At 44.5% G+C, this 25027-nt stretch overlaps 1 protein-coding gene and 1 pseudogene across 3 annotated transcripts in view; one reads left to right on the top strand and one right to left on the bottom strand.

Annotated features, from left to right (window-relative positions):
• LOC308469911 (uncharacterized protein) overlaps positions 1–25027 on the bottom strand; it is a gene marked incomplete at its 3' end in the record, with an annotated part of 57389 nt that overhangs the window by 28488 nt on the left and 3874 nt on the right. Inside the window, exons 2-3 of one of the 2 annotated variants that reach the window (XM_080993010.1) lie at positions 23599–23760; positions 21008–22240 (exon numbers count right to left, since the gene is read on the bottom strand). In XM_080993010.1, the coding sequence (XP_080849136.1) occupies positions 21135–22240; positions 23599–23698 (1206 nt within the window). In that variant the 5' untranslated portion in view covers positions 23699–23760. Of the gene's footprint in view, positions 1–21007; positions 22241–23598; positions 23761–25027 lie in introns of those variants that run through there. The other variant, XM_080993011.1, reaches the window with a different exon arrangement.
• On the top strand, positions 4650–8046 carry LOC308465146 (nurim-like; annotated as a pseudogene). Its single transcript, XR_013991596.1, has 4 exons — positions 4650–4662; positions 5363–5687; positions 6225–6401; positions 7343–8046. The product of XR_013991596.1 is annotated as a nurim-like (transcript).

Here is a 25027-nt window from a genome sequence, read left to right as displayed (position 1 = left end):
TCCGCCTTCCGCTTTTTGTATATAGACTAAAGCAAAAACTTTGTAAGCTAAAGCCTGAAAAGCTGTCAAAAAAGTCTAAATTTCCTTCATTCAGAATTACTGAAACCCCCTTGGAAGCAGGAGAAAAGGGGGGGAACTTTGTTCAACCCTAGCAGGAGAGGGAGTGAAGAAGGATAAGTTTCCACCGTCTCTAACCTGGGAACGGGGTGTCAGAGACAGAAATTGTTGGGGAGGTTCATTGACTGTGAATGGAATATTTTGAACGATAGCTAAAGAAGAGAAACAAGCTGATTCCAATGTTGCCTTTTGCATCCTAAAGAAACAAAATATCTGAAAAATATCTGAAAAACGAAAGTAATTTTCCTTTGTTGGACTTGCCTAAAAAAATGGATACAAATAGAAATTGCCTCCTCTAGAGGGAGCTTGTCAAATTGTTGCTGCAGTACATTTGAGGGCTCAACAGATGTGAGATTAAGACCGTGGGAACAGGCTTTTCTGACCTTGACTAAAGATGAGCTGGGAGGAAGACTGGGTGCTTGCCTTATGCAAGACAAGTGCCTTGCTGGAACAAATGCATGAGAAGATGGACTTGATGAATGAGAAAATGGATTTGATTGTTGTGGTTAATAACTGTGGGCAAACAGGGAATATTGATACAGAAATTATTTAGGGACCAACTCATGAATCTGTACTGACTGGGCAAGTGCAGAAGATAATGGAGGAGGATGCGGTTGCACCCCAAATAATACAAATGGAGAGTCTCGAGGCCCTACAGGAGCATGAGCCGCTGTCATTGAAGATTGAAGTTGGAGTGGGCCAGGGGGAGTCTGGAGCTGAGGAGGTTCCTAACGTTGGAGAGACCTTGGAATATGCTTTTAAATACTTTTTGGACTATATCGAGGACTGTGGGGAGTGGGACTGTGGGGAATGGGCGGGCTTGATGAAGGGAGATGGAGACAATTTTGGCTTGGAATCCCCCAGAGGCCTACTCCTCAATGAGAAAGGAAAGAAACTAAGAAAGAGACCAACAAAAGACAAGGAAAAGGGCAAGTATAAACAAGAAGAAGAAGAATTGCAGAAGGGACATGGAAGAGACTTAAGGGCCTCGGACATAAGGCTTCCAGGTTGATGGACTAGATGGAATGGACGGTAAGGACTGACACGATCCGAGACCAGGAAGAAGGGACGTTGGATGAAGATTGGAAGAAAATTTATAAAGAAAACTTTCTATTTAGGGAATTGGCTAAAAATTAATGAATATTAGGGAAAATGTTGGAATGAAACTATATGACTTTAGCGGAAATGACATCAGGAGTAATGTATATTTGATAACTAAGATTCAAGCTTTAAGGTATTTTAGGGTAAGATAAGGTTAAATAAATTAAGGTAATCTGAATAATAGAATATGGGGAAAGATGGAAAGGATTTGTTGAGCTAATTATTAGGTTAAATTAGGTTAGGATAATTTTTTTAACAAAAATTGAGAAAGATGGAAAGAATTTGCTGAAATAACTAATTAAACTAGAATACAAAAAGGGAGGTGTGAGGAAGTCAATGAAACAAGCAAATGGAAGTTTTAGATATGTAATTTGGGATCTGTGTTGTTTTCTTTTTTCTTTTTATCTTTTTGTTGTATTGGTTTTTGTGTTTTTTCTTTTCTTTTTATGTATTATAATGTTGTTTTTTAATGTTTCTTTTTGTTTTCTTCTTATAATTCTGAAACTACTAATAAATATTATTATTTTTTTAAAAAAAGGAAGCCGCCCAGAGTGGCCGAGGAACCCAGTCAGGTGGGCAGGGTGCAAGTAATGATTTATTATTATTATTATTATTATTATTATTATTCCCTCCTTAGCCTGACCTGCTATGCATACTAATCAGAGACTCTGTCCCAACCACCCCCTTGAACTCAACAGGGCTTCCTATTTTTACTGCTATTCTTTACATTTCTATACTGCCCTTCCTCCGAAGATCACAGGGCAGCTTACAATAAAAAATCAGAGTTGAACAGCACAGTAAGAAATAAAAACGACAACCACCCCCTTACGCACCCACAAATGCAGGTTGAAGGCAATAGATTGTTTAATGAGCCCAATGCCTGGGAGAAGAGGAATGCTTTCGCCGGGTGTCTAAAGAGAAGGAAGGAAGGAAGGAAGGAAGGAAGGAAGGAAGGAAGGAAGGAAGGTGGGACACTGAGGTTCACTTCTGAGGGTCTTCTGCCTGTTCCCTCCCTGCAAGAAGCGAAGTTACAGGGAACCTGGCAGAGGGCCTTCTCGGTGGTGGCACCCTCCTTGTGGAATGCCTTCCCTTCCAATTTCAAATAAATAAACAACTATCTGACTTTTAGAAGACATCTGGAGGCAGCCCTGTATTGGGAAGTTTTTAACGTTTGATGTTTTATTATGGTTTATCTATGTTGTAAGCCGCACTGGAAACCCAGCCAGATGGGCCGGTATTATTATTATTATTATTATTATTATTAACCTGCCCAGCAATACCCAACGTCTCCCCTTTCCCGCCTCCTTCCCTGCAACTCCCTTTGCACCAGATCCGTGCAGGAGGAAGCTTCTCTCTTTCCACAGCGGAAACCCCCCCATCCACCTTCAAGGCCCCATTAAAAAGAGCAGCTCCCTTTCCTCCCTTCTCTTCTTCTCCCCGTCCCGGGGCTTCTCATCCTGGACCCCCATCCCTTGCAAAGCCCCTTCCCTCCTTCCCCGCCGCTGGCTTTACACTCACCCAAAATCCTGGCAGCGGCGGCAGCAGATGCAGCGACCCTGGGCAGCGGGGGCGGGAATAGGAGCCCCCGCCTGGGAGGCAGGGAGGGACCCCGCTTAATTAGGAGGTTTAATTAGGACGAAGCAGCCCCCTTCCCTCCCTCCTTTGCAAGCCTCGATTTTATCTCCGCTGATGAAGCCGGAAGTCAGGTGACTCTGGCGAGGAAGGAGAAGTTTCTCCCCCCCCCCCAGCCTCTTTCCTTTCCTTTGATAATTGGGGGAAGGAAAACCTTGCAGGACCCAGCCAATGGGGAGACGAGGGAGGGAACGTGCGCTCCGAGTAGAGGGAACATCAGCTACTGTGGACCTTGTCCTCTTGCAAGAACGTATTGTAATCAATAAACTCTTTACTGCCTCACCCATTTGGTTCAGATTGTATTTCGAGGAGGGATCAAGGGTCTCATGACACACTTCTTACAATGTAGGAAGCAGCTTACAGCAAAAAAAGCCTAATAACTCTTCTGGGTAAATGAATAAATTATTTTAATAAATATTTCAATGGAGAGCATATTTTACATTCTCATGTTCATGCAAACATGGTTCCACTCCAACCTCACTTAGTCCCCACTTCCACCTCAGCAAAGTGTTCTTTATACAGAAATCTCCTGAAAAGAAGTTACATTATAGGGAGGGACCACTCTCTGTCTGGCTTACTGCACCTTCATAACACCATGTGTCTTTTGCAGTGTCCTGTATTCTCCTCACAGACACACAGAAACAGGGAACAGTGACATGCAGCAGCAGCAGCAAGACAGACGCCCTTGTCAAAGAATACCTCCCATTTGACCACTCCCATGAATCTTGGGGCGGGGGGACCATGTACTTTAGATGCCTGCCAAATGTATGCTACGGATGTGAAAGCAATATTCTTCGAGGGAAATACTGAGCAAAAGTGGAAGACAGTTTTAATTTGTAAGGAGAGAGGGGACATTCTTTGCTTTGCCTTCAATCGTGACAAATAAAGCGATAAATTTAAAAAGCAACCCGATTTTCAGTGCTTTCTTTTTAAAGCAAATATGCCATAAAATTGTTACAGCAAGTGTCAGAATTTGAACAGTTTGGGGAAAAGAGGTTCCGGTACTGCATAACCTTGAGTACCCCGGAAAAAAGACCCCTTTTTCTTTTTTTTAAAAAAGCACCATAATTGCATGGGGGGAATTGGGGGGGAAGACAATCAACACTGCCAGTAGTACCTGTATGCAACCATATACACAAAAACTCTGTAGCAATGAATCCACTAGCAAAGGGGAGGGGGGTGATGGGTGATAAACAAATCTAAACAGCATCTTGAGTGCTGAGATCCCATCAAAGGGAAGGGAAATGTGCACATGCCCTACAGCTGTGATAACATCTCTCTAAACGTCTTTATTTTTTCATACTATATCCATATTTCCCTCAACCATTCCTTAACTCCAACTCCCATTAGCCCCTACTGGCGTGGCCAATGGCCAGGAATGACAGAAGTCATAGCCTAGCATAGTTCAGTGGGATGTGGGCAGGCCTTAGGTTTGCATTCTCTTGCGCAACTGTCAGTTTGGAAGCTTCCACTGTTTTTCAGACCAAGGGCCAGATTCCCTCCTGGATCGCCTTCCAGGGGCCACATGCCAGTGCTGGGCAGGGTGAGAGAGGCAAAGGTGGGTCAAACAAGGAGCGCAACTTTTGCCTTTCTACAGCAAGTTATATCTGATACACACACAACTATCTGCCCTCTACCAAAGAGGGAGGAGGCATTGTCAAGAGTTGAAAGGTACATCCCGGCTGGCTAAGGGGCGAAGCAGAGCCATGGATTCAGAGCAGTGAATTCAGAGGACCACAGACCACATGTGCATTTGGTCCCCCGGGTCTGAAGTTCTCCACCCTTGGCACATTAACATCATGTGCAAACCAGGTAAGTGTAAAGAGTGCCGTTTCAACCCAACCGTGGTGTATATTTTATACAGGAATCAGTTGCGGCAGCAGACATGCAGCCTCACACCTCTAGACCTGGCTTGGCATCAGAGATGAGGTTGGCAACCAAGATTTAGAAAGCTGAGGCATCTCTGTCCTTCAAGGGGACTATACCACTTTAAACAGTCATGGCTTCCCCCAAAGAATTCTGGGAGCTGTAGTTCGTTAAGGTTGCTTGGAGCTGTTGCATAGAGTTGCTGCATTTTGAAGAGCAAAAAAAGAGGGTGCTTATGATGACACTCATTTTAATACCTCTACTATATGTAGGCTATCGAAGCTGTGATGTATTGTTGGGGGACGGGCAGGAGAAGAGAAGAGGACAGCAAGTCTTCAACCACCAGTTATCTCAGCCAGAAAGTATAGCCAGAGAGATTTTAGCAAATTTATCGACTGGGACAGAAATTTTACCCCTCAAAAAAGAGGACACATAGCAACCCTTAAAACCCTTATTTCTCTCAAAGAGTTACAATTCCCCAAGTTCTCTGTGAGAAGGAATAGATAGTGAAGCCACTCTATGTATGATATCTCTGGGAGATCTGTCCCTCACGGCGATCAAACCTGCAACCTGCGCACTATCGGCACCACACTCTAACTAACTGAGCTATCCAGAGAACACCAGCTTGTGGAAGGATTGTTTTAAGATGATGAGGGAGAGAAGGAGAGAGAGAACAATTTGTCTCTGGGATCAGTTTCTGGGCTACTATCTGAGATCCTCTGCCAGCCCCTGCTGGATGCACTAGGCCTCACCTTGAGCGAACCTCTTTTCTTTGCAGATGCTGCTCCTCATCTTCAATGGGAAGCTGCCCTGAGGGATCCCAAGATTCTGCGGCCACTAATTGCGGACGTGGGCTTAATTGTCCTCTTCATCCTGCAGCACAGCCTCATGGCCGCTCAGGAAGTCAAACACTGGACCAGAAGTTGTTACAGAGATCTTTCTATGTCTTCTGCACAGCGCTGACTCTCCAGGTAGGCGTATCAGTTTGGGGCACCAAAATGGGGGGAGAGCACTGAAGAGGAGGAAGAAGTCCCACAGGCAAGATAACAGAGCAAATCAGAGTGAATTCTTGCCCAAGTCAGAAAAGCTAAGCTCGGAATGCAGAATCAATCTTCCTGGCATGATGCTGTTCGGATTTCATACTCTGCACTTTCATGGAAGTGATATTTCCAAAGCAAATCCCCCAGTTTCAGCATTAAGTCTTTGCTCCTTGGTACAGTTTATTTTGAGCACAGAGCTCCCAAACTCACATCGTTAACTCAGCATAGCCTTCATTATGTTGTGAAGCAAAATGCATCATTGCAGTGATGTGGACTAGAATCTTGCACAATTTAAAAACAACAACAACCCAGTGTGGATATGATTTGTATGATTTGGCTAATGTCTGCATGTCCAGCGGATTTTCTACAATGTGATTGCAGTTTTGGAGTCCCAAAATGCAGCCATATTAGATGTGTGCCTGCAGGAGAATCTACTTTTATCTAACGCGCCTTTTCCTTCCCACCTAGCTGCTGATGAGGTACTGGCAGCCTGTGCAGGATGCTCCTGTGCTCTGGAATACAAGCAGGGAGCCGTGGGTCACTTGGGTCCCTCTCATCTGCTTCATCCTCCACTTCATTGCTTGGCTGGTCATCTTTAGCATCCTCCTCATCTTTGACTACGCAGAGCTGATGGGGGTCAAACAGGTACCGCGCAGCTTCCCTTTTCCCATCTAGAGAGGCCACCGTCCTGTATTTGGCGGCTGAGCTCAGCGAGGCCCAATGACCCAACCAATGAGGGTGATATAAGGTATTTCCTCCTGCTGTAAAATATTTCTAAAAAGAGAGGTCCCAGGGTTGAAGCAAATTTGGAAGCCATGACCTCTCTCTTGGAAGCTCTTAATGTGCTCTGGCTTTACAGTGATAGCAGTTAGGGGAGTGCATTGGATTTGGATGAATTCTGAGGGATTTTTAATAATAATAATAATAATAATAATAATAATAATAATATTTATTTGATTTTAAAACTATAAGATCATAACAATACACATAACATCCACATTTGGAGATTCCTCAGAATCTCTGGACTTCTCACCTTCCCCTCCGTGGGTCCTATTATTAAACCTTTTCTACTGCACCTTTTTCAATAGTCCCTATTTCATATGAGCCCATTATCTCCACAGTACCTGCTACATTACAAGTGTTATTGCAATCCTGCTAGTGTTTTCGTCTGTTTAAAGTGGTCTCCAAGATAAATTATAAACTTTCCCCATCTAACAAAGGATGGGGAAAATTTATAATTTATCTTGGAGACCACTTTAACAAAGTTCTGGTCTTCTTGGTTTCTGAAATTTCCAGTCAGTTTTGCCATTTCGGCATAGTCCAACAGTTTAATCTGTTATTCCTCCTTGGTAGGGAATTTATCTTCTTTCCATCTCTAGAATTCTGAGGGATTTTTGGCCAAGGCAGTGACCGCAGAAGCAATTAAATGTTTTCTCAGCAGTCCAGATAACAAAATGTAAACAGATCTCACATTCCCCCTTTGTGAATATGTAGATGCCCAATGTGGACGCAGGTCTAAAATGGTGTCATTTCCTCAAAATATTTGTGTGTCTGCAATGGAAACGGGTGTTTCTTTCGTTCCACAGGTTTACTACCACTACCTGGGCATGGGGGACCCTTTGGCTGTGAAGTCCATGCGTGCTGTCCACCTCTTCTCCTACCTTTGCCACCGTGTGTACCGGAGGTTTCTCCTCATCCTGTGGGCCGTTCCCTGCCTCTCCCTTGAACGCCTGCTCCTCGTGTTGCTCTTCATGGCCTACATCACCTGCGCCCACAACCTCGACCAGCAGGACTACCTCTACCTGCGAGCTCAGCTGGACAAGAATGGCCCCTCCGTCCTTGGGGGGGGACTGAACCAGTGTGGCCCCAATTTTATATGTGGGTGCTGGTGTCCTAGTATATTGGGGCCTGAGAGCCTGGTACCTTGCACTCTTCCATGCTAAGCACTGAACGATGAAATGTGCCTTATATCTCCTTTTGCTTTTACGCACTCGGGACTTGAGTGGTCTATAAATGGGACGTAAGAGTTCTGGCTTCCAGCCGGCCTACTTTACTACAACTCTTAAAACACATATAAGGAGTTCTATATGGTGATGCCAGGTTGAGCCACATGGCCCAGTAGGTTGGAATCCTTGAGGAAAGAGGTGGAACTCCAAAGATGGCAGAATTCAACCCCAAGTTCCTTGGAGGGAAGTCTCTAGAGCAGGGGTTGGGGAAAGCCTATGGCCCTCCAGAAGTTGGTGGACTTCAGCTGCCATCAACATGAGGTGGTCAGGTTGTTGTTGTTTGTGGGAGGCTTTTTTACGATTTACAACTGCAGACAGCAGGCACGTAGGTCAACAGACAAAATGTTCCCCATCTCTGGGAAAGCTGGGCCCTGTGGAATCAGTGGGGCACTGCCCCAGTAACCTCAGTCTGCCCCCAGCCATTCCCCACCTGCTAGCTGGCTTTACTTACAACCAGTCATGACTCTGTCTGTCATGGACTCTGCTGCTGGCCTTCCTGCCCTAGAGGGCACCAGGCACACCTGACTGGGATTCTGCAGCTGTTAAAAAGCATAGCAGATGCCTCAGCTGAAATTAATTATAATAACAAAGCATTAGAACTGGGTTTTGCCATTCATTTTTTGCTACAGAACTTCTGCCCAAGTGATTTTTAAAGTACAGTGGTGCCTCGCAAGACGAAATTAATTCGTTCCGCGAGTTTTGTCGTCTTGCGATTTTTTTCGTCTTGCGAAGCACGGTGTCGGGAAAGTTTTGGAAAAGCTTCAAAAACCACCAAAGTCTTTAAAAACCTCAAAAAAGGCTACCACACCGCTTTCTATGAGTTGCTCCTCGAAGTCAAGTCGCAACTGTATTAACGGTGTTAAGAAAAAGGAAACAAACTTGCAAGACGTTTCCGTCTTGCGATGCAAGCCCATAGGGAAAATCGTCTTGCGAAGCAGCTCAAAAAACAAAAAACCCTTTCGTCTAGCGAGTTTTTTGTCTTGCGAGGCATTCGTCTTGCGAGGTACCACTGTATAGGATTTTTAACTTTGATTCACAAGCAAGAACTATTTTAAAGAGATAGCAGCCTAGATAATTTGTGGAGTGGGCTGTGAGGTTTTTTTTGCTTTTTGCAAATATACCTCTTCAGCACGAAGTCTTCCAAATACATTTCTGTTCCAAGCAAGCCATCAGAATTCATTGCCCATCCTCTTGCTTCTGTCGCGTCAATTCAGTTCCAAAGCATTCTGAATTCCAAGGCCTACCTGGGTTGAAGAAGGCAAGGCCTTCAGAAAGATTCCGGTCAAGATGGCCGTCCAGCAGTGGACCACCTGCCTCTCAAACCCAAATATATCTCCATGCGGTGGGTGACTTTTAACTCGTCCCCACCCATCAGAATTAATGACAAAAAATTTGATTTATGTGATCTTTGAATCAAATACATTTACAGGCAAAAGCGGGCTGTGGGGGGGGGGCAGGGGTTGATTCTAGGATTATGTCTCCAGGCTCTACCTAGCAATGGTTGATCTTTGCCTTCATTTGTAACTCAATGCCTTGAACATCCACTAGCATTTCTTTTTAAATGCTGATAATGCTTTTATTGTAACTTTTTTTTCTGTACCCCCTTGCTAACAAAGTATTTTTATACACATCAAATGCAGGAGCTTCCACTATCGACTATGTTATGGTATCATTTAATCTCCCAAATAGAGCCCTTGAGTGCAAAGTGGAGGAGAGGGTTGATAGTGATCATTTACCGCTCTGCCTCCTCCTGGATGCAAGAAAAGACTTATTTTGCAACGATAAACTTGAAGCCCCCAGGTCCTCCAACATGGAGTTGAGATACTCACGTATTAGATGGTCCGCAAAGCTGAATGCCGAAACATCTGAAAGGCTATACTCGGACATATTCCTCATGAGAAGAGATAATCTCTTAAACCCACCATGTTCTGAATCTAGAATAATCTCGTTTCAGGATCTGATCTCACTTTTGCAACCCCACCTGATTCAAAAAAAGACATCGCGCCAACCTATATTCCCCAACAAATCCAAACCCTGTTTTGATCAGGAATGTATTGCTACAAAGCGTTCTTTGCTGGATAAGTACAGGAATTACAAATCAGTGAACTTACCCTTGCTTCCCGCGGAATGGTTCGAAGCCAAACGTAAATATAAAGATCTGATTAAAAAGAAAAAGCTTCAGGCCCAAAGGGGGGAGTGGCAACGTTTATTAGAGGCCTCTCGAAGGAAAGACTCAGCCACCTTTTGGAAAATAGTCGCGAAAAGTTGGCAAGACTCCCCGATTGAAATTGATTATACTATACCAGTTGGGATTTGGGAGGCTTACTTTCTATCTTTATATACATCAAATCAACATATGCAGGCCCTGCCCCAGCTCCGAGTGATATTGGCGCCAAATGGCCCCCAGTAGCAACTGAAGAGATCTATAGGCTCATCCAATCCCTTAAACCTGGAAAAGCACCCGGCGTAGACAACATTACACCGGAACTCCTTAAGGCTAATGTTGAATGGTGGGCCCCTGTGTTAGCTGCCCTATTTACCAGCATAGACCAATCGGCCACTATCCCTGAGGACTGGGGATTAGCAATCATCATCCCTTTATTCAAGAAAGGGAGCCGATCAGATCCGGCTAATTACAGGCCAATCAGCCTCCTAAGTATCATTAGCAAATTGTACGCTGCCCACCTATGCGGCAAATTAGTGGACTGGTTGGAACAAGACCACATTCTTTCAGAAGCACAGGCTGGTTTTAGGGCAAATCGGTCAACCTTAGACCAGGGCCTTGTTCTCCAACATCTTGCGGAGAAATATACATCAAGAAAAGGAGGTTCCCTATACGTGGCCTTTATAGATTTCAAATCTGCTTTTGATTTAATACCGAGGGACAGGCTTTGGGGAAAGCTAAGCGCCGCAAATATAAACAAACGCCTACTGTATCTCATCCACAGTCTATATGAAAATACACGGATCCGGGTAAGGTGTGACCGACAGGGCCACCTATCCAAGGAAATCCAAATCCATCAGGGGGTCAGGCAAGGGTGTGTCCTTGCGCCTACTTTATTTAACTTCTATATCAACTCGCTAGTAGGAAATATGGAGAAAGAAAATGCCCATCCCCCCAAATTGGCTGGTACGCCCCTCCCGGTCCTTTTATATGCGGATGACACAGTTTTAATTTCTTTTTCCTGTGTTGGATTAAGAAAACTTTTGAGATCTTTCACCAAATACTGCAGCATCAAACAATTAACAATTAACTACAACAAATCCAAAGTCATGGTGTTCTCTTAAAAAAGGAGGAGGAACAAATGGAGAATAGACAATCGCTTAATAGAACAGGTAGCAACCTTTAAATACCTGGGTGTAACCTTCCAGGAAAGGGGCTCCTGGCACTTTCAGATTAATAATACTATTGCAAATGCAGAAAGATCTACCAAAGCGTTAATAAGATTCTTCTATGGGAAAGGGGGCCAATACATACCGGCAGCCTCCCAGGTCTTTGCTGCCAAAATACTATCACAATTACTATATGGATCCCAGATCTGCAGCTTTAAAAACCTTACTCTCTTAGAGGTTGGGCAAATTCCTATCAGTACTCGGATATGGATATTGAAGATCCATTATTGGCTAAAGCTTATTTTCTTCCCGGTTGGGCTAGCACCTTTAACCTTATTAGATACCTACCAATCCAAATGGAAAGCTACACTGCTGGAAAAGCTTAAAGACTTGGGGATCCCACAGCAGACCCTGATAGCGACAGGCTTCGAGAAAGCTAGGACTACAATTCGCCAGCGTATCTGGGACGTAGAATTACAATGCCACATGAGCGAAATGATCAAACATCCAGCAATAAGGGACCATGGGAGAGGTTTCTCTCCAGCTAACTATCTGTCAGGTCTTCAGGTACCCAAATACAGACGGTCTTTTACCCTCGCCAGATTCAACGTTCTCCCTTCTGCCTTACTTCAGGGCAGATTTGAGGGTAAACCATACACAGCACGGGTTTGCCCCTGTGGCTCGTTGGAAGTTGAAACTGCTTCACATGTACTATTACGTTGCCGTCTTTATGAGGATATACGTTTGACTTTTATTACACCTGTTTTGCAAAAGTCCAGGAAAGAATCGCAACACCATAGTTTAAAACTACTGCTAGAGGACAAGAATCCCAAGACTACATTAAATGTAGCCAAATTCTGTGCATCTGCAATTTATCGCAGGAAGCAAGTGGTATCCCATAATGACCAAACCCCCAAATGTTAATTACAGGGGGCACGTTAATAATTAATTTTAATTTTTTATATTTAAATCCTTGTTATACTCATATTGTCCTCTGTATTTCTGATTTTTTTTTTTATGATCTGTGATATTGTGTGTGTTGACGCTGGTCTGTGACCGTATTAATAAATTCATTCATTCATTCACATGAAAAGCAAATCTTGGATTGAGAAGATAATGGTTTGTAAGTTAAAAAAAAGGGTGTGTGTTTTTTTTAAAAAAATTATGTTTGTATCTGTTCTGAAATTTGGTTTTAATGTAAAGTGTTTCAATATATTTGGGTTTGTTTATAAAGCAGAAGTGACCAGCTGCTCCTGGAAGCTAAAAATGAGTTCTGTATCAACAAAAGTTTTACCTAAAATTATTCATGATGACAAGTTGTAAGAAACATGAGATTTTAAACCCCTGAGCTTTTGAAATACAACTCCCATCAACCTTGGCCATATGGGCTGAGGCTTATAAGAGTTGTTGCCCAACATGTGAGCAACCCCATGTTGGATATCCCTGCTCTATACTTTATTGCTATTTATTTCATTTCTATACCGCTTTATATTTTTAAGAAAAACCTCAAAGCGGTTTACAGCATATTAAATCAATAAAACATAAATAAAACCATTTGAAAAGAGTGAAATACAGTGGTGCCTTGGGTTAAGAACTTAATTGGTTCTGGAGGTCCATTCTTAACCTGAAACTGTTCTTAACTTGAGGTACCACTTTAGCTAATGGGGCCTCCCGCTGCCGCCGTGCAATTTCCGTTCTCATCCTGAGGTAAAGTTCTCAACCTGAGGTACAACCTCCAGGTTAGTGGAGTTTGTAACCTGAAGTGTTTGTCACCCGAGGTGTTTTTATCCCAACTTACTACTGTATAGAGTATACTGTCTAAGCAATATAACAGAAAACTAAAATTTTATCTTAAAGATTTCAAAATAAAACATTACAAAGGAAGTCAACTACAAAATACAAATTTAACATAGTAGGGCTGGGTGAGTCTGGGTCCCGCCCCCAAGGCCAGGTGGGAAAGGCCTTGCAGGGAGTGGCCTTCACGCCTCACAGCCAGGCGATGTTCCTCCGGCCTCATGAGCAGCCTCTCTAATGGGACCCAAGTGTGTTTAAGGTTGCAATTAACTTAATCTTCCCTAGATCTGCTTTTAGCCGAAGCATGTGCCACTTCCAGTGCCCATCTTCAAAGTCAGAGTAGCAATCCAGGGACACTGTTTTTTTTTAAAGAGAAAAAAAATTTAAAACGCTATTTTTAAAGAAAAATTAAGAAGTAATCTCTTCTGTGGTCTCCTCTGTCGTGCAGCCTTCCTCTGGGCCCTGGCCTGCTTTCTTGGAGTGGAGTAGGCTCAGGTCGGGCCTGGGTTCGGTCACGTGTCCTTGCCCTCCCAGTGCTCTCCTCCCTCTGCTCCTCAGCGGCAGCAGTGGCATGACAAGGTTGGGGCTCCCCTCTTTTTTCTCCTTCCTCTTTCTCTCTCTTCCTTCTCCTTCTTCTCCCTGCCTTGTCTCCAGGGTTTTCCTGGCCCCAGAGTGCTGCTGGGCAGTTGGCCAGGTGCTCTCGCTCCTGGCTCGATTTGGGTCGTGGGGGGGGTGTCAGTGGTTCCCCCAGTTCCTCCTCAGCAGTGGAAGCGTCAGCGGCAGTCTCAGGACCCTGCAGCCAGCCTGGTAGCGCAGTTAACTCTGGCTGGCTTCAGGAGCTGCTGCTGTCGTGGCGCCCACTATTTTGTCTCGCCAGAAGTCCCCATATGATGTGTCTTGTGCTGTTGAAACAATCATGCAACATTCATTCCCTACTAATAAATGTACAACACTTAAAATATAAACCCAGGGACATTAAATGATATCCAGGGACATTCCAGGGGCGGATTTTGTCCGGGGACAGATTTGTAAATCCGGGGACTTTCTCCGGGAAATGGGGACGTCTGGTAACCATAGTTCAAGGTTGCAATTAACTTAATCTTCCCTACCCCAGATCTGCTTTTAGCAGAAGCATGTGCCACTTCCACTGCCCAGCTTCAAAGTCAGAGTAGCAACCACATGTATCCTATAAGCACGCTTGGCTCTTTCTGTTCGGCGTTGCTAAGGCTCTCCTCCCCCCGCCCCCTCTCGTGAAACAACAGCCTCCTTTTAAGCACCCCGACAGGTATTTACATTCCCCCCACCATTGCTCTCATGGCACATGTATCATACAGGCGCTTCGCTCTAATGCCTCCTGAAGCATCTTACGCTCTGAGACAAAGGGGCGATCTCCTGCTAAAAGCACACACGCTGATTACAGGCGTGTACTCAGGAGAAACAAGAACCAGCCTTGCGCAGAAAAAGAAGCATCCCTTGTAAATCTCTACCTTTACTCTCCCCCACCCCCGGCCTAGACCCAGGCCCACGCTTTCTCCCCTAAACCAAAACCTAACTGCAGTCTCCAAGGATTGTGCTGAGGAGAGCTGCACTGAGGCACAATGGTGGGAGCCTCCCAATCCCTCTTAATCTTCCTAGGAGCAGGACTGTATAGATTTGGAACAGTGGTTTGCAGAGGAACATAGTTCAGAAGGCAGAAGCTGGGAAATACTGGATGGGGAACAGCTTGCAGAAGAAACTCCGGAGCGGGGGGAGAGTTAACAGATTCACTGTCTCTGGAAAGCATCCATCCGCTTTCCCCAAGGTCAGGGACAGCTGCAAAAGTGGCAGGACAGAAAGCACAGAGGGTACGAGCCCAGGTTACAAGATGCAGAAGTGACATGGGTGACTAGGGATGTGAAGGGGTGGACTTCTTCATTGGGAGCACTGCCATTCGTGTGAAGACGGGTTCTTTGTTCTCTCGCTGGAATCATTAAAGTTTCTAACTGGTAAGAAGACTCCTTTTCCTTTGTTCTGCTTATCTACGGCCAAGGGGGAAGGAAGCCATTTCCCTGCAGCCTAACAGATGCTGATCCACAAGACAAGGGCAACCCATCATTTTGGCAGTGAAGGGCAGAGGTCAAAACTCAACAGATTTATCACACACCTTGAGCATTCCAGATTCACACTCTCCCCGTTTATCTAGCAACAACTTGCAACTTCTTTTGTACATATAGTATATGTGACCTTCATTACTTTAATACATATATATATGTGTGTACAATCATAGAATCATAGAGTTGGAAGAGACCACTAGGGCCATCAAGTCCAACCGCCTGCCAAGCAGGAAACACCATCAGAGCACTCCTGACATGCGGTTGTCAAGCCTCTGCTTAAAGACCTCCAAAGAAGGAGACTCCACCACACTCCTTGGCAGCAAATTCCACTGTCGAACAGCTCTGTCAGGAAGTTCTTCCTAATGTTTAGGTGGAATCTTCTTTCTTGTAGTTTGGATCCATTGCTCCGTGTCCGCTTCTCTGGAGCAGCAGAAAACAACCTTTCTCCCTCCTCTATGTGACATCCTTTTATATATTTGAACATGGCTATCATATCACCCCTTAACCTCCTCTTCTCCAGGCTAAACATGCCCAGCTCCCTTAGCCGTTCCTCATAAGGCATCATTTCCAGGCCTTTGACCATTTTGGTTGCCCTCCTCTGGACACGTTCCAGTTTGTCAGTGTCCTTCTTGAACTGTGGTGCCCAGAACTGGACACAGTACTCCAGGTGAGGTCTGACCAGAGCAGAATACAGTGGCACTATTACTTCCCTTGATCTAGATGCTATACTCCTATTGATGCAGCCCAGAATTGCATTGGCTTTTTTAGCTGCCGCGTCACACTGTTGGCTCATGTCACGTTTGTGGTCAACCAAGACTCCGAGATCCTTTTCACATGTACTGCTCTCAAGCCAGGTGTCACCCATCTTGTATTTGTGCCTCTCATTTTTTTTGCCCAAGTGCAATACTTTACATTTCTCCCTGTTAAAATTCATCGTTTGTTTTTGCCCAGTTCTCTATGTTGAATGGTTTCTTTAAATGTAAAGGTTCATCACTGTTCCACCCGATGTGTATGTCTTTAAGGGGCCAGAGCAAGATAACGAGACCCAGCTTTACAGCGGTGAAACATAGCAGGTGCTGCTGAGTTGTATTGATTAAGCTGTGTTGGCAATTGGGTGTAGTATATAAGGAGCAGCACCTAGCTCTCCCATTACCATGGGGGATGGTTTGGTGGCTGGGTCTGGTTTGTTGTTGATGTATTTAGTATATAAGGAGTTTTTGTTTTTGTAATTAAAACCTTGTTTAAGTTATTTTTGAGTCCCTTTTTAATGCATGGTCTCCCCAGCAAGCTCTCTGCAGCGCTACCATACTGCAAAAAGCCAACACTCTAATCTGTCAAGGTCGTTTTGAAGTGTGATCCTGTCCTCTGGGGTGTTAGCCACCCCTCCCAGTTTGGTGTCATCTGCAAATTTGATCAGGATGCCTTTGAGTCCATCATCCAAGTCGTTGATAAAGATGTTGAATAAGACCGGGCCCAAGACAGAACCCTGTGGCACCCCACTAGTCACTCTTCTCCAGGATGAAGAGGAACCATTGATGAGCACCCTTTGGGTTCGGTCAGTCAGCCAGTTACAAATCCACTGAGTGGTAGCATAGTCAAGACCGCATTTTACCAGCTTCTTTACAAGAATATCATGGGGCACCTTGTCAAATGCCTTGCTGAAATCAAGGTAGGCTACATCCACTGCGTCCCCTTCATCTACCAGGCTTGTAATTCTGTCAAAAAACGAGATCAGGTTAGTCTGACATGACTTATTTTTCAGAAATCCATGCTGACTATTGGTGATCACAGCATTCCTTTCTAAGTGCTCACAGACTGTTTGCTTAATGATCTGCTCCAGAATCTTCCCTGGTATTGATGTCAGACTGACTGGGCGGTAATTATTTGGGTCCTCTCTTTTCCCCTTTTTGAAAATAGGGACAACATTTGCCCTCCTCCAGTCTGCCGGGACTTCGCCTGTTCTCCAGGAATTCTCAAAGATGACTGCCAGTGGTTCTGAGATCACATCTGCCAGTTCTCTTAATACTCTTGGATGCAGTTCATCTGGCCCTGGAGACTTGAATACATCTAAACTAGCCAAGTATTCTTCTTGTACTGTCTCCTTAGTTATTCTAGGCTGTGTTTCCTTTGCTGAATCATTTGCTCCAAATTCTTTAGGTCGGGCATTGTTTTCTTTATCGGAGAAGACTGAGGCAAAGAAGGCATTGAGGAGTTCAGCCCTTTCTGTGTCCCCTGTATGCATTTCACCATCTTCTCCTCTGAGTGACCCCACTGTTTCTTTGTTCTTCCTTTTGCTACGAACATACCCATAAAAGCCTTTTTTGTTGCTTTTAACCTCTCTAGCAAGCCTGAGTTCATTCTGTGCTTTAGCTTTTCTGACTTTGTGTCTACACGTGCTGGCTATTTGTTTGAATTCCTCTTTGGTGGTTTCCCCCCTTTTCCATTTTTTGTACACATCCTTTTTTAATCTTAACTCAGTTAAAAGTTCTTTAGATAGCCACCCTGGCTTCTTTAGGCACCTTCCATGTTTCCGTCTCATTGGTATTGCCTGACGTTGTGCTTTTACTATCTCCCTCTTAACAAACTCCCAGCCATCATGAACTCCCTTTCCTTTTAGTATTACTGTCCATGGGATCTCACCCAGCACTTCCCTAAGTTTTATGAAGTCAGCTTTCTTAAAGTCAAGAAATTGAGTCCTAGAATGCTTGGCTGCTCCTTTCCGCTGTATAGTAAACTTCAGAAGAGCATGATCACTCGCGCCTAATGATCCTTCCACTTCTACCCTACTAACCAGGTCATCAACATTGGTTAGGACCAGATCTAAAATGGCTGTTCCTCTTGTTGCTTCTCCCACTTTCTGGACAATGAAGTTGTCTGCAAGGCCAGTGAGGAATTTGTTTGACCTTATGCTCTTGGCTGAGTTTGACATCCAACAAATATCCGGGTAATTGAAGTCCCCCATTACTACTATCTCCCTTCCTTTTGCATGCTTGGCCATCTGTTCCAGGAAGGCATCATCTATGTCCTCCGTTTGGCTTGGGGATCTATAGTAAACTCCCACAATGAGGTCACTGTTATTCTTCTCTCCTTTAATTTTGACCCAAATGCTCTCACTTTGGCTTTGAGGTTCTAAATCTTGGATCTCTTCACAGGTATACACATCCCTGACATATAACGCCACTCCTCCTCCTTTCTTGTCTGGTCTGTTTCTCTGAAATAGATTGTATCCCCCCATTATTACATTCCAATCGTGGGACTTATCCCACCAGGTTTCAGTGATGCCTATTATGTCATATTTAGTTTGCTGTACCAAGAGCTCAAGCTCATCTTATTTCCCATGCTTTGCGCATTAGTGTACAGACATTGAAGCCCATTAATCATTCCCCCGTGTCTCTTATTTAAGGTTTTCCTCCCACCACCAGGTCTGCGTGCTGTTTGCTCCATTTGGTCTATGACATTTGGATGATCATCTTCATCAATTAATAGACTCCTACCTTCAGGAGCACTGTCTCCCTCCCCCACATTAGTCAGTTTAAAGCCCTCCTGATGAGGTTTCTGAGATTTTTGGCAAAAACATTTCTCCCAACCCTTGTGAGGTGCAGCCCATCGCTTGCCAGAAGTCCATCTTCAAGAAACTGCAGTCCGTGATCTAAGAATCCAAACCGTTCCTGTTTACACCATTTGCAAAGCCAGCTGTTCACTTCCACTATTTTTCCCTCTCTCCCTGGGCCACGTCGTTCAACTGGGAGGACAGATGAGATGACAATTTGTGCATTTAATTGCTTCAATTTCCTGCCCAGAGCCTCGTAGTCTCTTTTGATCTTCTGGAGGCTATTGCTTGCAGTGTCATTGCCTCCCACATGAACCAAGAGGAAGGGGTATTTGTCAGTGGGTTTTATGATTCCTTGCAGTTGTTCAGTTACATCTTGGATCTTAGCCCTGGGGAGACAGCACACTTCCCGAGACATCTTATCAGGCCCACAGATCACTGCTTCTGTTCCCCTCAGTAGGGAATCCCCTATCACCACTACACGCCTCCTCTTAGGTTTGGTCGGGGTTCTTCCATGAGCTGTCTGTTCCAAGGTCGCCTGCACATTCCCTGAGGACTGACTTTGCTGCTCGTCTTCATATACCTGATCGACTGTAATGAGGGAGAGATCCTCAAATGGAGTCTGCTCTTCGTCTTCCATGCTAGGGGAGAGGACCTCAAAGCGATTGTGTATTTCTAAACAATCAGAGCGAACCCTGGGCCTCCTACTTCTTTGAGTCACGTTTCTCCATATATCTGGCTCCTGTGTTGGTGAACTAGCCTCCTTCTCAGGGGAGTCCCCTGTCTCCTCCTTGGTGGAGACGGTGTGCTCTGTTGCTTCCAAGAAGAGCTCCAGCTCTCTAATTCTTTGGAGCGTAGCTACACGTTCCTCCAGTTGCTGGACTTTGTCTTTTAAGAGGGCAATCAACATGCAATTGCTGCAGGCAAAGCTGCCTGCAACCTTTGGCAAGATGGCAAACATTGCGCAGGAACTGCAGGCGACTGCAGCTGTTCCCTCCCCCTCCATCTTGAGAACGTGTCGTTGGGGGTGGCTACAGCGGTCCTCCATCATAAAAAGCGTGAAGACAGGACAAATAACTCCCCCCACAAAAAAAACCTAGGTCTCCCCCAACAAACGTTTGAGACTAGCTCCCCTAAATCTAAAAGATGGATCAAACTGTGCGTGCCACTAGGCGCGCGCTGCTGCCCTGCAAGCTATGATAAGCTCCTCCCACAGCTAATCACCTTCCTCAACAGAAACCCTGCCCCCTCTGACCTTTGCACAGGGAGAGCAGCTAATCAGCCACAAAGAAGCACACACACACACACACACACACACACACACGAAAACCCTTTTTGCTCCTTCTTCAACTGCTGCCCTGCAAGCTCAAATTTAAATACAAACACCAGAACATCACACGGGTTCCATGCATTTAAAATTGATTTCCGCCTTTATGAGTTTCTTGATGTGAAGTAAAGAGTGCACCTTCAGTGGAACACGGCATACATTTATGGCTTTTCACCTGTGTGAATTCGCTCATGAATATTAAGGTCTCCACACTGTCTGAAGCTCTTTCCACACTCCATACATTTAAATGGTTTCTGCCCTGTATGAGTTCGTTGATGTTTTCTAAGTGTTCCACTTTCACTGAAGTTCTTTCCACATTCAATACATTCAAATGGTTTCTGCCCTGTATGAGTTCGTTCATGTATTCTAAGGGCTCCATTCTCACTGAAACTCTTTCCACGTTCAATACATTTAAATGGTTTCTCTCCCGTGTGAGTTCGTTGATGTCTCCTAAGTGCTCCACTCTGACTGAAGCTCTTTCCACATTCAATACATTTAAACTGTTTCTCCCTCATTTGATTTCGTTGCTGTATTCCAAGTGTTCGACTACAACAGTAGCTCTTTCCACACTCCATGTATTCAAATGGTTTCTCTTTTGTGTGAGTTTGTTGGTGTATTCTTCCACAGTGACTAAAGCACACTCCACATTCCCTGCATTTAAATTGTTTCTTTGTTCTTCCCAATGAATTCACAGATGGCTCCATAGAATTCGCTTGCTGGGATCATTAAAGTTTCTAACTGGTAAGAAGACTCCTTTTCCTTTGTTCTGCTTATCTACGGCCAAGGGGGAAGGAAGCCAATTCCCTGAAGCCTGACAGATGCTGATCCACAAGACAAGGGCAGCCCATCATTTTGGCAGTGAAGGGCGGAGGTCAAAACTCAACAGATTAACCACACACCTTGAGCATTCCAGATTCACCCTCTCCCTGTTTATCTAGCAACAACTTGCACCTTCTTTTGTACATTTAGTATATCTGACCTTCATTACTTTAACACATATATATCTGTATACAAATTTAAATACCAACACCAGAACATCACACGGGTTCCATGCATTTAAAATTCATTTCCGCCTTAATGAGTTTCTTTATGTGAAGTAAAGAGTGAACCTTGAGTGGAACACTGAATACACTTATACGGCTTTTCACCTGGGTGAATTTGCTTATAAATATTAAGGCCTCTACTCCATCTGAAGCTCTTTCCACACTCCATACATTTAAATGGTTTCTCCCCCATGTGAGTTCGTTGATGTGTTCTAAGGGCTCCACTAGAACTCTAGTTCTTTCCACATTCAGTGCATTGAAATGGTTTCTCCTCCATGTGAGTTCGTTGATGTCTTCTAAGTGTTCCACTATCAATGACGCTCTTTCCACATTCAATGCATTTAAATGGTTTCTCCCCCGTGTGAGTTCGTTGGTGTATTCTAACGGCTCCGCTATGCCTGAAGCTCTTTCCACATTCAATACATTTGAATGGTTTCTCCTCTGTGTGAATTCGTTGATGTATTCTACGGTTTCTACTTTCACTGAAGCTCTTTCCACATTCAGTGCATTTAAATGGTTTCTCCCCCGTGTGAGTTCGTTGATGTCTTCTAAGTGTTCCATTCTCAATGAAGCTCTTTCCACATTCAATGCATTTAAATGGTTTCTCCCCCGTGTGAGTTCGTTGATGTCTTCTAAGTGTTCCACTTTCACTGAAGCTCTTTCCACACTCCATACATTCAAACGGTTTCTCCCCCGTGTGAGTTTGTTGATGTCTTCTAAGGGCTCCACTAGAACTGAAGCTCTTTCCACATTCAATGCACTGACATGGTTTCCCCCCCGTGTGAGTTCGTTGATGTCTTCTAAGTGTTCCACTATCAATGACGCTCTTTCCACATTCAATGCATTTAAATGGTTTCTCCCCCGTGTGAGTTCGTTGGTGTATTCTAAGGGCTCCGCTATGCCTGAAGCTCTTTCCACATTCAATACATTTGAATGGTTTCTCCTCTGTGTGAATTCGTTGATGTATTCTACGGTTTCTACTTTCACTGAAGCTCTTTCCACATTCAGTGCATTTAAATGGTTTCTCCCCCGTGTGAGTTCGTTGATGTCTTCTAAGTGTTCCATTCTCAATGAAGCTCTTTCCACATTCAATGCATTTAAATGGTTTCTCCCCCGTGTGAGTTCGTTGGTGTTTTCGAAGGTTTCCACTTTGACTGAAGCTCTTTCCACATTCAATGCATTTAAATGGTTTCTCCCCAGTGTGAGTTCGTTGGTGTATCCTCATTCTTCCACAGTGACTACAGCACATTCCACATTCCCTGCATTTAAACTGTTTCTTTGTTCTTCCCAATGACTTCACAGATGGCTCCGTAGAATTCTGACTGTCATCTTCCTCACCTGTTTGGGAGTGGGGAGGGGGGAGAGAAAATCCTGTTAGACTTTTAAGAAAGACATGAAAGGAACTGAACACATGTGAATTCCCATTTGCACCTTTTCTTATTTTCACTCCATTGTCCACTGTCTCCATGTTCCAAATTTTTAGGAATAAAGATGAGATAATGGCAAGAGCAACCCATGTTCACTCCATTCACACTTAAGAAAGCACCATCATTTTATAATAGAGATCTACGGTGGAGCTGGTTTATAAGAACCATCTCTGTCTTTCTCTTTTTCAAGTGAGGAAATGATCTCTGGCTCTAATAGAAGTCTCTCCTATGAGTAAGAAGTAAAACTGAAATGCTCTTATGCCACATGTAAGTGTAAAAATATTACAACATATTAGGACCTAAACAGAGCCTGCTGGATTGGGAAAAGGCCCACCTAGTCCAGCATCCTGTTTTCAAAGTGGCCAAGCAGATGCTTGGGGGAAACCTGCAAGCAAGATTTCAGGCCAAGAGCCCTCTGCCCTCCTGTGCTTTCCAGCAACTAGTATTAAGAAGCATTATTGCCTAGGACCGCAAGGGCAGAGCACAGACACCAGCCTAATCCTTTTTTTTCAAGCTATCCTAGTTGCTGGCAGTCACTGTCTCTTTGTTGGTTTTGTGCACTTAATTTGAAATTTGTACCAAGGTTGTACCACAGTATCTCCATGTCAGCTTATACATGAACACAATTACAGGGGCGCTATAAATTATTATCCCACTCACCCACTCTCACACACAACCCCTAACTGTAAGACGGGCATGTTTACACTATTTGCTTATAAAACTGGCCACCCTCGGCCATGCCCAATCCTATGTGTAGAGCCTCCAGTCACAGATATTGTGTATCATGACAACAGGTCCGTTGTCCCAAAAGCCCACCAAACTGGGGAGGTACATGCATCTACTGCATTTTGATGCTGGTGGAATGTATCACTCTGACTCAGTCTTTAAAAAAATAAAAGTAACATAAACTATTTAAATATATGAAGTATAATTAATGACGGGAAGCATTTCCATAATCCCCTTTACCCATTTTTCTGGATCGGTGTGCAACATCATTATCGTCACTTAATCCTGCATTGGAAATAACACTAGAGATTTAAAAGCATAGAGGAAGAATATCTGCCCCCACTACTTTATGAAAGGGATTCCAAAAACAAAGAGCTGCTTTGGAGAAGGCCTCACCCCTTCCTTCCTTCCTTCCTTCCTTCCTTCCTTCCTTCCTTCTTCTTGCCTGACCCTTCCTGCCTTTGGTCTCCTCTCCATCTTTTCCTCTTTTTCCCTCCACCATCCAGCCATCCATGTCCCCATCTCCTCTCCCCTGGAACTCACCAGATTTCTCTGAGGGTCCCGGGAGGGGATGCTCAGAGGTCGTAGGGAGGGATGCGGGAGACAGCTTGAGCAGGTCACCTGTCCATATTCCTCCATCCATCCTGACCAGGTTTGCAGGTTCAACTTTTTAGGAGCGCAGAAGCCAGGGCATGTTGTAACTTCCTGGGTGGAAGGAAGAAGCAAATGGAGTCTCAGAGCTCCTGTAGGGATTCTGCCCAAGACAGTCTGCTGCCCCTGTAGAAGCCCCTATTGGGCACCTGCTTCCCAAGAGCCTCCACCCATTTTCAAACACCTTTGGCAATTCCTTCCGTCTGCCTGTCTCTTCTCCCTTCCCAAGGCTGGCATGGTATGGGCAGTAGTGGCCTTGTGGCAGTTGCCCAAAGGGCCACAATAAATGTGATAATGTCTACCCCTTTAAATCCTTGAGTGTGCTTCTAAAACAGAAGTTATGGTAGCCTGTGCTTTATGAAACTGATTATTTTGCAAGTTGCCGCCCCCCAGTTGGGGCATAAATACAGCTAATATGAGAATCACAAAGATACAGCTGAAAGCTGGAACATGAGTCGCCACATGATGCAAATGGCTGCATATAACACAGCTTACCAACATGCACACCAACACAACGTAAAAGAACGCGGTAGGCATCAGAACATATTCAGCAGAAATAGCCAGTGCTTGTTAGAAATAGGAGCATGTGCAGAAGTTCTTGCGGAAAAGGGGGCGGGGCCTTCAAAGGTCTCATAATCAACCTAAAACAACAGAGAAATTATATAAATACCACTGCCTGGACCACATATGTGGTGGAGGTGTGAGGAAATTAAGAAATTTTGGATAGCAGTATACGAAGAACCAAAGAAGATGTTGCAACTATCAATAACAAACAAACCAGAGACATATCTCCTTGGATTGACAGATGATGCGATACCATGGGGGGGGGAATTTTCCGTATGCAAGTACAGCTGCTATAATAGTGACTGCTGCTAGGTGGAAGTCAAAAACAATACCCACAAACGTGGAATGGATTTGTAAACTAAATGAATATTTAATTCTGGCAAAATTAACTGCTATAATAAGAAATCAGTCGAATCAAAAACTTAAAAAGGAGTGGAAATTTTTTGATGAATATATGGCAAAATATTGCTCAAAAAAAGATATGCTAATATGCCTAGATCGCTCACTTGCTCGGTCCCTGCTCCTGCCAACCTAGCAGTTCAAAAGCAGGTCAAAGTGCAAGTAGATAAATAGGTACCGCTTCAGCGGGAAGGTAAACGGCGTTTCCGTGCGCTGCTCTGGTTCGCCAGAAGCGGCTTAGTCATGCTGGCCACATGACTGTCTGCAGACAAATGCCAGCTCCCTCGGCCAGTAAAGCAAGATGAGCGCCCCAACCCCAGAGTCGGCCATGACTGGACCTAATGGTCAGGGGTCCCTT

The sequence above is a fragment of the Podarcis pityusensis genome (genome assembly GCF_964106645.2).
Source record: "Podarcis pityusensis genome assembly, chromosome: 2".
In the NCBI taxonomy this organism is placed as follows: Eukaryota; Metazoa; Chordata; class Lepidosauria; order Squamata; family Lacertidae; genus Podarcis; species Podarcis pityusensis.
This window is presented reverse-complemented; position numbering and strand designations above follow the sequence as displayed.